Raw genomic sequence first — 14,463 nt, forward strand, 5'->3', positions numbered from 1 at the left:
ACTCTGTGTTTTGTGTGTTAATAAAGTTACATTAATATGTAATAATAATAGGCCTATTATATAGAATGCTATATTTTCTTTTGTAGCTGGAGTTAATAAGATTTATTTGTTTTGCAGCAAATAATAGAACTTCCAATAGTCAATATGATGCTTTAATTACAAGTAATTTGGTCCCTATGTATGAAGCATTCAAAAGTAAGTATATACTTAGATTATTAATTTTAGTGACTCTTTGAACTTATGAACTAGACACATCCTTAACTGAAATTTGTTTCTGTTATTAGTCATTTTGTTCTTATGTTTTAAATATAGAAACAGGAAGGATATGTAACTTAAATTCTTTTCACAAAAGAATTAATTAAAGGAGATAATTACAAAATAAAACTTTACAAAATTGTACACATTTGTATTTATATATATACAATTGTATGTAATAATGCAAATGTATTATTTCTATACAAAATAAAATTTTTCTAATACTCACCATAAGTAAGTGAAATGTGTTCATCCCGAGTCATAATTAAAAAAGCAGTATATATGTTCTGACTATTGTTTAATACTGTCTCCAAAGCAATTCAGCCCTAGGAAGTCCTTTGGAGACATATTTAACTATAATTTCAAGACTGCAACTGTATCAACAACAAAACCTACCATGGATGTGGCTGTTTAGTTTTTCTGCTTAGACTGCAGAATTCCTCAATGACCACTGACAAGTATTGAAGTAGAATTGGATGCTATTTAAATGTACCTGTTTATAACAGAAAATATTTCCGTGTTCAATAAAGGTAGATATTTTAAGCACTTTATTCCTTTATTTTTAGCCATGTGGAATTACTTCCATAGTGTTCTTCTTGTAAAATATGCCATGGAAAGAAATGGAGTCAATGTGGTTAGTGGACCAGTATTTGATTATGATTATGATGGCCATTTTGATGCTCCAGATGAAATTGCAGAGTAAGTAATTTGAAACCAAATGGACATTTTGATTTAGCAATAGGGTATCATAAGGGGAAACCTAAATATTTTAAATTAAAACTCAGTATTCTATTATATAACATATTTATGTAGAGATATAATTATTGACTATTTTCAACTAGTCTATCAAAAGACTTCACAAAATTTTTTTAAGGTAAAGACTTAAACCAACAGGCAAAGAAAAAAATGTCCAGGAAAGGTTTATCAAATTTTTTATTTGGAAAATTTCTAAACTAATGAGAAAGGAAAACAGTTTTGTCGCAGCTAAGGAAGTAGGGAATGCTCACTGTGCTATCAGAAAGTAGAGAACCAGTTCAGCAATAAATAAAAACAATCAAGAAGTGACTATTCAAAATATTGCCCAATAGTTCAAATAGTGGATGATTCATGAAAGTATCTCACAGGAGAGATTATAGGTGTCCTGTAGAAAACTAGTCCTGTTTATCTTTATAAACTTTATATTTACAACTGTCTTTGTAAACTAAGCTGTATATTTCTGTACTAAACCTGGTCATATAGATTGCTAGGAATTACTCCTGAATCGAGGACACAGGAACAGAGAGTTGAAGTGTCATCCATGATTTTTCTATTATCAAAATAGACTGTACTAAGCTATGGTAATGTCTAAGCCTAGACTATGTAAAGCAATGATCTCTACTTATACCTTCTGATAAGATAACATTTATGACCACTAATTAAGCTTGTCACCTTTTAAATTTTGTTTGCCTTGTCCTTATGTCAGTGTTTATTGATCCTGTCTTTCTCCATTTAATAATTCTAGCAAATGCTTTGATAGCACTTTACTCCATGCTAGGTATGCTTCTAAGCATTTACAGATACTTTATTTAATCTGAGAAAGATCCTCATGTTAGATTCCATTAGCTCCCATTTAGAAAAAGAAACTGAAGCACAGAGAGGTTAAGAAACTTGTGAAAGTTCCACAGCTAAGTAGTGAAGCCAGAACCCAGGCAGTCTAGCTCTGATTCTAAATCACAGTAACATAGTTATACCAGTTATACCGTACTTATACCAGTTCATTTTCCTTTTAGTGGACTCACACTAATAGCTTACCTTTATTTTGCACTTGAAACTTTTAAAGGCACTTTTATATTTATTATCTGAGACTAAAGGACTGTCAGATCAGCTGTATGAATTTATCCCTGTCTATGCTGTGAAAATGGTACCACAGGATCACCTCCGTGTTAAAGTTGAGGAAACTTAGAAAGTCATAGAATATTAGAGGATTAGTACACATCCAATGTCTAGTCGAAGTGTGCAGCTAGTCTTGGAATCCCAGATCCTTCATTCCCAGCCCCTGCTCTATTAGGAAATGTCACTAGAAAGTATAAAGTCAACAAAACTAGGAGGCAGAATATCATGCTCTTGCTTTTCTTTGTGTTCTAATATTTTCCATGATAGAATGACCAAGCTTGGACTTCTGTAAATCTTGATTCTGGCTCAATAAGGCTTAAAAATGTGTGATAAGATTTTATATTTTCTATTTATTTACTTTCTTTAGCTATAATTTTACCTTGGTGTTTCTTAAAAAAAAAAAAAATATATATATATATAGACACTTGTAATCTTCAGAAGCAAAAGTATAATAACATCAAATGTTTTCAATTATGCTTTTAGCTATGCAGTCAACACCAGTGTTCCCATCCCAACGCACTACTTCGTGGTGTTGACTAGTTGTAAAAACCAGAGCCAAACCCCTGATGCCTGCACTGGGTGGTTGGACGTCTTACCCTTTGTCGTCCCTCATCGACCTACCAATGTGGAAAGTTGTCCCGTGAGTATGCCCCCAGAGAGGCCCTGGGCCCAGAGAAAATGATTCATCAGAGCTCACCTGGGCTTTCAGAAAGTGGTTCTGACTACAGTACATATTTTAGGTGTTTCCTAGGTTAGAGTTGTACTAAATGTGACCTCATTTTTGAACTTTCCCTTAGACTACTGATCTCTATGTAATTAACATTAATTTAAACATGAATATTTAAATATTAATGTAAACATTCATATGCTTACATGAGCATGTGTTTATCTATCCTTGTCATATATATTTTGTTTAGATATATTTTACTCACATTCACTAATAAGGGAAGGGTTGTAGCTTATTAATCTTTTATTCTGAATGCATACCTTAAGGTTCTGTCCCAATGTTGGCATGAAATTAATGCTTCTCAAGTGACTATGTAAATATAAAAATCCCATCAACTTGAAACGTGAGGTCCAAAAATATATATATATATTATGTATATATATACTTTTTCCTAAATATATACATATATTTACAAAATAAGTTGGTTCAAATGACATTCCTTGTTTAATATCATGTATTAGTCCACTTCAAAATCTTGTGGATCAAGGCAAATTACATGTAAATATTTACTTTGACTTCATATATGTTCTTCATAGAAAAAATATCCATCCTGGTAATTGGTCTTTACTGAAGTCATTCAACAAATATATTGAATACCTTGTAACTGCACAGTATCATGACAGATACGTTTTAGAATGCACCAGGGAGGAATATATTGTCTCTGCCCTCAAGGAGTTCATATATAACTTTGATATGTAAATTATATATGTAAATGAGATGCAGACACACTAATGGGTTACTTGATCATATAAGAATTATTTTAAAAATTAGAAAGTAAGAGACACTACAAAGTTAGGATTCATTGCCAAATACTGTTATATGTTTCAAATTTGAAACACATCTAGCTGGAATAATCCATAATGGTTACATAAACTGAGATGGAAGTAAGGCCCTAAAAGATGGGCATCATTTGAACAGAGTGAAAAGATTAGAAAGACTTTTCCATGGAGATAATGAAGGGAGGGACTTGGTAACTGCCTGGATGCAAGAGCCAAAGGAAAATGGAAGAGTCAAAGCTGAATTAGAGATTTTAAATGTAGACAATTAGGAAAAAGGGAAGTTAGGAATGAGAACTATTTTGGCAGGTAGGTAGGATAATTAAGAGTAGGCACATCTGATTTGTAGAAATGGGCGTTCACATGGAAAATCCCATGGGCTATTAAAGCTTAAATTCTAGGCCAGGTTGAGATTCCTCTCTATTCTTTCAGGTATTGAACACGTAACTGCCCTCACCATGCTGTGTACTCTGGGTAATACACAAATAAATCAGACATGAATTATAGCAAAAAAAAAAAAAAAAGGGGCTCATAGTCTAGCACTGAGAAGCCTAGTCAAACAGAGAAAAGAAAAGTAAGTGGCACAAAGAGGGACAGGTAAAATTGTTGTAGGATCTCAAAGGAGAAATACTTTCTGGTAAGGAAAGCAACATTCTAGTTGAGTCTTGAAGATAGGATTTGAACTTGAGTGTTTGATGGTTGCTTTCACTGACTAGAAATGGAGGGCAAAGGTCAGAGGCTAAGCAATGGATCACTCACAGTCCTAGAACCATGAAGAGTTTCCAAACAAGAAGCTATCAGGAGATGTTGTATAGTTGAAACTCTTCCTATTTGTCTTGTCAGAAGTTTATTTAGTTGAGACAAGGGGAAGCTGCTATTATGCACTTCCTCTTCTAGTGGCAGACTTTGGTGACTGATACTCTTGGTGTGATACTCTTTTCCACTCAATCAGGAATAAATAGTTCTTTATCATAGAGGTTCTAGGTAGCCATTCATAATGGGTGTGCAAAGAAGAAATTATTTGCTATCCCTGGTTTAGGCCCTTATTACCTTCTATTAGGACCTTTTGAAAATGAATTTTAAGTAGTTTCATTGTCTCCTGTCCTTTTCACCTTTACCTCTGTATACTACGACCAAGTTCCTCATCTTAAAATTTAGCTTTTCATTACGAGTATTTTCTCATCCGCAAACTTTGCTTATCTATCTACCCTGAATAAAAGTACTGTACAAAAACAGCAAAAATCCCTCAGCCTGTACTTAAGGCTTTTCACAATTTACCCTCAGTTGACTTTGCAGACCCAAGTTCCAGGCCAACTGAAGTTCTTGAAATTACTTGACCAGCGCTCAGGTTTCCCTACCTCCATGTCCTTGCTCATGAGCTTCTCTCTTCTAGAATGCCTTTCTTTGCTATCTGCTAAAAATTCCACCTACACTTCAAGGTGAAGCACAAATGGTACAAAGCTTTTCCTGTGCATCCACAGGGGAGACGGTCTCAAAATTAATAAGGCATCATTTCTATTGACTAAGACACGAAGACCATTAAGCGGGACATATTCCAAGATTTTAAAGAATTGACAGGATAGTAATCAGGGCATGAGGTTGGATAAACAGAACTATGAGACGTAATATGATGAATATGAAACAAGCTATGATTATAAGAGAGGCTGTGACATTGATACATGTGACTGTCAATTTGATATGAAGGAGGGAAGAGACAGGACGATAAAGTCAGGTAACTGAAAATTTAGGTGTGACTGGCCAAGAAATACAGAAAATGATCAGTTGTTTTGTGAGGGATAAATTTGTTGTTTGTGGTCCTTCAATCGAGAAACTAGTTGAATACCTGAGAGGCTGCAGTAGAGAATAGAATGCCAATGCCTGGGTTTTGGAGTTGAATATCTGAGTTCATTTACTGATTTGGCCTCTTTGGGGAAACAGCTGAGTGTCACTTTCCTCAAATGTATGAAACAATTCACCCCCTAATGAAGTTGTTGTGAAAATTAAATATTTCATATAGACTCCTAAAAATTCTCAATAAACAGTAAGCAAATGGGGGTCATTATAAATAAATCACATTTCATGAAGGAGTTACATTGTAAAGTCAATATAAAGTGAAATCTTGTATACAGATAAAATCACATAGAATCAAATCACCAAGAAAGTAGAGTACCTACACAAGTTATGCCTTGGAAAGAAAGTTAAAGTGTTAGTCACTCAGTTATGTCTGACTGTTTGTAACCCCATAGACTGTTGCCCATCAGGCTCATCTGTCCATGGAATTCTCCAGGCAAGAATACTGGAGTGGGTTGCCATTCTCTTCTCCAGAGGATCTTCTTGACCCAGGGATAGAACCTGGATCTCCTGAATTGCAGACAGATTCTTTACTGTTTGAGTGATGTAGAACTCGCCAACACTTCCACTAGTATTAGAACAAGTAATTGTGCTTTAATTGTGCAATTGTGAAATAGTTAGCTTGCTTTAAGGGTCATACTACATGAAAATTCTGCATTTTTAAATATTCTATTCACTGAGTCTGTGGAGGTACTCACACTGCAAGAGGTTTGAGGCAACTGACACCATTTGTAGAAATGGCAGAGTCACAATTCCACCTCACACTTGATGTAGAGAACTTGATTCTTATTTCCTTTCTTCCTTTGTTTTTCCGTCATTTCTTCCCTCTTTCTTCTTTTTCTTTTTCCCCTTAACTTTGTATTATTAAATTCCTGTCAGATAAATGAGAATGTTGCTGTAAGTCCACGTGACTATCTGTGTTTTAACTTAGTATATGTCGGAAATGTAATTGTGTGTGTGCTTAGTAGTTCACGCGTGTCCAGCTCTTCGCAATCCTGTGGACTGTAGCCTGCCAGGCTTCTCTGTCCATGGAATTCTCCAGGCCAAATACTGGAGTGGGTTGCCATTCCCTTCTCTCAGGGATCTTCCCGACCCAGGGATCGAACCAAGGTCTCCTGCATTGTAGGCAGATTTTTTACCATCTGAGCTACCAGGGAAGCCTGGAAATGTAATCGGGGGTATACAATTGTACTGTAAATAGAATTGGGGATAAGACAATATAGGTATGGAACTTAGAGGAGATCAGAATTATAGAGATAGATTTTGTATTAAATCACAGGAGTGAAAGGAAATTGCCAAATAGAAGAAAGTAGAGAGAGGAGGCCCAAAGATCAGATGTCTGTTCTTCCAGGAGGGCAAACAACTGAAGTAAGCTGAGGAAACAGAAGGCGTCATTGAATAAGGGAGCAGAGCTATGAAAGATAAAGAAGGAACTTTCAGAACAGCTAAGCGAAAGGGCTACAAAAATTCCACTAAATTAGGTCATCCTCATCTAGATGGTTTCATTAGTGTGATGCCAACAATGACCAGACTATAAGTGAATAAGGAAGCAGTTAGGGGAGAAAAACACTGAAACTGATATTACCTCAAAAACTTACAAATTAAGTTTTATTTGGGGTGTATACAATAGTTCTATTTATGTAATAGGTGATCAAAAGCATATATTTAAATATGGTTCATAGAAACTCAATATACACAAGGCTTCTATTCCTTTGGGATGCATTGGTACAGCTAGAGCAGTTGTCTATAGCTGAATTCTGTTCAGATTGGTTGGTGCTGGTGAACTATCTGATATGAAATAGCTTGAGTATTACCCCTGCCTAGGTATAATTATGTTGTTCTTTAAGATCATTTCTTTGCAGTTTTACAAAAGATTGTCAGGTGTTCACTAAACATTCAGTTAGATGGATACCAAATAAGCCAGGAGAAAATAGAACAATAAAAGCCAAATGGGAGAAAACTTTATGGGAAAAGTGATCAAAACCATTCAATGTTGCTAAAATGTGAGAAAGTGAAATGAAATTCGTTCAGTCATGTCCGACTCTTTGCCACCCCATGGATTATACAGTCCATGGAATTCTCCAGGCCAGAATACTGGACTGGGTGGCCTTTCGCTTCTCCAGGGGATCTTCTTGATCTAGGAATCGAATCAGGGTCTCCTGCATTGCAGGCAGATTCTTTACAAATTGAGCTATGGGGGAAGCCCTAAAGAGTGAAGGCAGGAAGAAAAGACTGAATTTGATTCCCATTAGAAATATAAGTTAAAATTAGCACATCACATATTTATTTAACAAACAATAACTCATCTCATGAATCTTACCTGGAAAAATACTTTAGAGGTTTGAAACAGTGATTTCCTCTTATACTTCCTCTGGCTCAAATAGTAGCTGCCTATTTTAAACTTGCATATTTAAAAAACAAGTGAACAAGTATGCTAAAGTTAATTGAAAGTTATCCATGCAAACTCATCTAATTAGCGAACTTGTAAACTTTCTTACTTTAAAAAATAGCTAGAAATTTAGCAACTTCATATGACTGTCAGAAAAGTCAAAAATAAAGAATAAGGCATTTCATAGCAATCCATGGCTCCAAATTATTGAACTAACCCATATATATATATATATATATGTACAGTATTTATGGTAAAATTTTTTTACTATGCTATTTATAATTTTTTCAATATGCTATTTTTTATATTTAGTTAAAAACCTACTGAAAGTCAAATGGCCAAGAAATATCTGAAAAGACACTCAATAATACTCAGAGTAATAAACTTTAAATATGGATAAAGCACTATTTTGCAACATGGTTTGGCAAGGATATGGAGAAATGGGGATTATCCTCCCCTGTCAGTGGAAGTGTAAATTGTTGTATGCACTTTGAGGAGTGTTCAGTTCAGTTCAGTTTAGTCGCTCAGTCGTATCTGACTCTTTGAAGAGTGCTAGGTTTACTATTTAGTAAAATTAAAGTTGCATATACTCTATGACCCAGCAATTTCATTTATATATCCTAGAAACTCATGTTCTTAAACATAGAAGATATGTGCCAATTTATTCATGACACTATTATTTATAATGCCAAAAATACTATCAATATGTCAATGAAAATATTAACTGAGCTGCCGCAAACCACAGCTAAAAATAGATGATTTAACTAGATTTAGATATTTCACTATGAATAGATTACAAACATAAAATTGAATGAAAACATATAGAATCTCATTTATATCATTTATATAAGTTTGAAAACATAAATCAATGCTATATATTTTATATTGATGTTCAGTAAAAGTTAAAAAAACACAGACGGGATTCACATTGACTCATGACAATGATTTCCTCTGAGTAAGACTTGACTTCATCTTTAATGTTTCATTTCTTTAAAAAAGTTATATCTGAAGTAAATATAAAAGTGGTTCTACTTTATGGCAGTCTGTATTTGCTATTGTATAGTTTGTACTTTCATTTTTCTTTTTATGTCAACGTACACCAAAATTTAGCTCTATCAAATTAAGATTTAAGGCAATAAAAACCATAAGAACAAATATCGAATCAATGAGTTGGACATTTTAAGCTAATATAATGTTGTATGTCAATATACCTCAGAAAAAAACAAGCAAACAAAAAAACCACAGGAAAAAGGGACAACTTCTAAGTAATAAAAGAATTTTCTGTTAATGAAAATCCATGTTCCAGGGGAAATAATCCTTTGCTTTTCTGTTTCAGGAAAATAAATCAGAATCTCTTTGGGTTGAAGAAAGATTCAATGTACATACCGCCCGCGTGCGTGATGTGGAACTTCTTACTGGACTTGACTTTTATCAGGAAAAAGCACAGCCTGTCTCTGAAATTTTGCAACTAAAGACATATTTGCCCGTATTTGAAACTGTTATTTAACTTAATATATAAAACAACTTGGGCAAATTGTGAATGATTTTTTTCCCGTTGAAGACCATAAAACAAAATGTTCTATTTTCCTTAACTCTACTAAAAGCTGTGTTGTGTAATTTTAATTATTCCTGTCTCTTTTTCATTTCTATAAAAATATGATGTTTTGAAGTTACACAGTTTGCACACACTGTGCTACATTATTCCTTCCTTATTATCTCATTTATAATCCTTGGCTATCTTTTTCTTCCCAACATTATCTAAATAGAAAGCAGAGTACGAGAAGTAGGTCTCACTTTCGAACCAAATCAATTCTACATCAGTTTTGTTATAAAACTTTTTACACTTAGCAATCAGGCAATATGTATTAAAATAAAAAAATACACATTGCCTTCATTCAATAATTTCATTTGTAAAAGTGGTGCCAACAGATATGCTTTGCACAAATGCATGAAAGTATCATCTTTTACGAAGACCAAGTGGTAGTGATGGTTAAGTTGTTAAGTCATGTCCAACTCTTGTGACCTCATGGACAGTAGCCCTCCTGGCTCCTATGTCCATGAGATTTCCCAAGCAAAAATACTGGAGTGGCTTGCCATTTCCTTCTCCATACAAAGACCAGAAAATAACCTAAAAGTCTTGTTGAGCAAATTATGTTCATGCATGCTAAGTTGCTTCAGTTGTGTCTGACTGTTTGTGACACTATAGACTAGCCCATCAGGCTCCTCTGTCCATGGGATTCTCCAGGCATGAATACTGGAATGGGTTGCCATTTGCTACTCCAGGGGATCTTCCCAACCCAGGGAGTGAACTCGCATCTCATGTTTCCTGCATTGACAGGCGAGTTCTTTATTTTACCATTAGCACCATGTGAGCTTATGGTAAGCCCAGGTGAGCAAATTATGGAGTTTATTTAAACAAACAATGGAATGTGATTCCACTGCTATAAACAAAGAAGTTGGTCTATATATTGATGACGGTATGACTATTGTTAAATGAAGAGCAAAGAGTGGTAGAATAGTAATGTATAGTATGCTATCATTTTTAAGGGACTGGCAAAACTTCTCTTTAAGTGAAAGTGTTAGTCTCTTGGTTGTGTCCAACTCTTTGCGATCCCATGGACCATAGCCCACCAGGCTCCTCTGTCCATGGGATTCTTCAGGCAAGAATACTGGAGTGGGTTGCCATTTCCTTCTCCAGGGGATCTCCCCAACCCAGGGGTTGAACTTGTGTCTCCTGCATTGCAGGCAGATTCTTTACCGTCTAAGCCAATCTCTTTAAGAGCTGGATAATAGAAGTTTTTAGGCCATACAGAATGTTGCAACTACTCAACTCTATTAATACATCAAGGAAGTGGTCATAGATGATACATAAAAGGAATTGGAGTAACTGTGTTTCACTAAAACTTTATTTACAAAAACAGATGGAGGCTAGAGTTGGTCCATGGACTGCAATTTGTCAACCCTTGATTTATGTCTTAAGCCAGGGTGGCACAAATTAATACTGAGAGATGGAGATAAAATTTTTATTTTGTGCCCTTTGACATTGCCAAAAATTAAAAAAAAAACTTACTTTATACATATGTATGTCTTTAATTTTTCAAAATGTGATTTTTAAAAATTTATTTGTTTTTCATTGAAGGGGATAATTACTTTACAGAATTTTGCTGTTAAATGTGATTATTAAGCAAAGAGATCCCAGTATTCATTTGGTAAGTAATAGTATTGGTCAGATTTTAAGATTTGCAGACTGGCAATGTTCCAGACTCATTTCTGATATATATATACACCAGTTCATCCAGGGGACACAGGCTTTGTTGGTGACAAAAAAATCTTGTGGCCTGAGCTTCAAAAAATCAGACTATTACTATTATGACTTCAACTGAATTAATTATAGCTAAAAGTTAAATGTTAGCTTAGGATCATTGGATTTTTATTAACACCACATAAACAGTTGGATTTAAAATGTACAATATAGAGAGGCTGAAAGACAAGACAAAAAGATGGAAATTGTTCCAGCTAAGTGTCAGTCAAAAATGTTGATGCCCTGTATATACACAGAATTCCTCCAATCAGTGGTCCCCTGCCCCACCGTGGCCTGTAAACCAGATAAGACCACCTGGAATTTAGACCCCACTTTGCGGCAAGACAAGTGAAGGATGGTTTAGTGCTGAACTGCATTTAAACTCTGGATGCCCTCATTACTTCTGAATTTCTCTTAAAGTAACCAAATTGTTTTCGGTATCAGATTAAATGGGTACTCAACACAGAAATAAAAATATCACAAAGAGAAACAAAATCACATATTTTTGCACAGAGATTGTGTAATGTACTTTTTTTGGTATCATTATATCATTAAAAAGATACATGTATGTGTAAAATCATTCTGACAGAAAGACAATGAGTTAACAATTTATGGAATTACAGGATATTTACAATTGCTAATTTATAACTTTCAGTGTGTAGTCTAGTTTTTATAATGAACTTGTTTGTAATGCAACAGTTAGTTGCATTAAAAGAAATATTTATTTAGAAAGAATTTGAAAGACACAGAAAGGTTGTAAGAATAGCATAAAGAACTCTGTATAACCTCCACCCATCTTTACTAATTGTTAATATTCTCACTATGTATATTTATGGATAGCTTTAATTTTTCCCCTGAACTTTCTGAGAGTATATTGGAGTATCATGCCCATTTATGCAGCAAAAGTTCAGGGTTTATCTCCTAAGATCAAGGACATTCGTACAACCACAGTCAGGAAGTTTAATGATGATACAATATCATTTTTTAATTTCCAGATCAAATCTAGTTTTTTTCTCATCTTCAGTTATGTCCTTTAAAGTATTTTATTTTCTGTGACCGCACCCCTCCCCCCGCCCCAAACAGAATCATGCATTGCATTAAGTTTTCTTTCCTCTTTGGTACAACATTTCCTCAGCCCCTACCAAGTAATGTTAACATTTTGGAGAGTTGATTTATTTTGTAGGCTGCTCCTCAATTTGGGTTTGTCTATATTTCCTCATAATGTTTTGTATTTTTGGCAAATGCTACATCAGTGGTGGGCTTCCCTGGTAGCTCAACTGCAGGTAAAGAATCTGCCTGCAATGTGGGAGATCTGGGTCTGGGTTCGATCCCTGGATTGGGACAGTCCCATGGAAAAGGGAATGGCTACCCACTCTAGTATTCTGGCCTGGAGAATTCCATGGACTGTATGGGGTCACAGAGAGTTGGACACGACTGAGTGACTTTCACTTTTTTTACCTCAGTGATAGCGTGCTCAGTGCTTCATTTCTGGGAGCACAAGATGTTCAACTTTGCCATTACTGCTCAGGCCAAATTTGGTCCTGTGGTTACGTTGGTGAACACTAGGTTTTCCTTCTGCAAAGAGAGTGTTTACTCTTTGTAAATTGGGAGTTATTTGTGGTGAGATAGTTGAGAACCAGAAGTATCCTGTTTCTCATTAAATTTTTACCTGTCTTTAGTATCCAATAATAATACTTCCTTGATTCAGTTTTTACTATGACAGTTCCAAAGGGTGATTTTAAAAACTGCCATTATTCAACCTATATTTATTGGCTTTCACGACCCAGATAATCACGATGGTGTGATCACTGACCTAGAGCCAGACATCCTAGAATGTGAAGTCAAGTGGGCCTTAGAAAGCATCACTACGAACAAAGCTAGTGGAGGTGATGGAATTCCAGTTGAGCTATTCCAAATCCTGAAAGATGATGTTGTGAAAGTGCTACACTCAATATGCCAGCACATTTGGAAAACTCAGCAGTGGCCACAGGACTGGAAAAGGTCCGTTTTCATTCCAATCCCAAAGAAAGGCAATGCCAAAGAATGCTCAGACTACTGCACAATTGCACTCATCTCACACGCTAGTAAAGTAATGCTCAAATTCTCCAAGCCAGGCTTCAGAAATACATGAACCGTGAACTTCCAGATGTTCAAGCTGGTTTTAGAAAAGGCAGAGGAACCAGAGATCAAATTGCCAACATCCGCTGGATCATGGAAAAAGCAAGAGAGTTTCAGAAAAACATCTATTTCTGCTTTATTGACTATGCCAAAGCCTTTGTGTGGATCACAATAGACTGTGGAAAATTCTTCAAGAGATGGGAATACCAGACCACCTGATCTTCCTCTTGAGAAATTTGTATGCAGGTCAGGAAGCAACAGTTAGAACTGGACATGGAACAACAGACTGGTTCCAAATAGGAAAAGGAGTATGTCAAGGCTGTATATTGTCACCCTGCTTATTTAACTTCTATGCAGAGTACATCATGACAAACGCTGGACTGGAAGAAACACAAGCTGGAATCAAGATTGCCGGGAGAAATATCGATAACCTCAGATATGCAGATGACACCACCCTTATGGCAGAAAGTGAAGAGGAACTCAAAAGCCTCTTGATGAAAGTGAAAGAGGAGAGTGAAAAAGTTGGCTTAAAGCTCAACATTCAGAAAACTAAGATCATGGCATCTGGTCCCATCACTTCACGGGAAATAGATGGGGAAACAGTGGAAACAGTGTCAGACTTTATTTTAGGGGGCTCCAAAATCAGTGCAGATGGTGACTGCAGCCATGAAATTAAAAGACGCTTACTCCTTGGAAGGAAAGTTATGACCAACCTAGATAGCATATTCAAAAGCAGAGACATTACTTTGCCAACAAATGTTCGTCTAGTCAAGGCTATGGTTTTTCCTGTGGTCATGTATGGATGTGAGAGTTGGACTGTGAAGAAGGCTGAGCGCCGAAGAATTGATACTTTTGAACTGTGGTGTTGGAGAAGACTCTTGAGAGTCCCTTGGACTGCAAGGAGATCCAACCAGTCCATTCTGAAGGAGATCAGCCTTGGGATTTCTTTGGAAGGAATGCTAAAGCTGAAACTCCAGTACTTTGGCCACCTCATGTGAAGAGTTGACTCACTGGAAAAGACTCTGATGCTGGGAGGGATTAGGGGCAAGAGGAGAAGGGGACGACAGAGGATGAGATGGCTGGATGGCATCACTGACTCGATGGAAGTGAGTCAGTGAACTCCGGGAGTTGGTGATGGACAGGGAGGCCTGGCGTGCTGCGATTCTTGGGGTCG

At 35.9% G+C, this 14,463-nt stretch overlaps 1 protein-coding gene across 1 annotated transcript in view; it reads left to right on the forward strand.

Moving 5' to 3' along the window:
• ENPP3 (ectonucleotide pyrophosphatase/phosphodiesterase 3) overlaps nucleotides 1-9,493 on the forward strand; it is an 88,289-nt gene extending 78,796 nt beyond the window's left edge. The window contains exons 22-25 of the mRNA XM_061428000.1: nucleotides 118-195; nucleotides 822-954; nucleotides 2,611-2,767; nucleotides 9,207-9,493. Coding sequence (XP_061283984.1) covers nucleotides 118-195; nucleotides 822-954; nucleotides 2,611-2,767; nucleotides 9,207-9,377 — 539 coding nt within the window. The 3' untranslated portion in view covers nucleotides 9,378-9,493. The remainder of the gene's footprint in view (nucleotides 1-117; nucleotides 196-821; nucleotides 955-2,610; nucleotides 2,768-9,206) is intronic.
• Nucleotides 9,494-14,463: the final 4,970 nt, after the last annotated feature.

This window comes from Bos javanicus, chromosome 9 (assembly GCF_032452875.1).
Source record: "Bos javanicus breed banteng chromosome 9, ARS-OSU_banteng_1.0, whole genome shotgun sequence".
NCBI lineage: Eukaryota > Metazoa > Chordata > Mammalia > Artiodactyla > Bovidae > Bos > Bos javanicus.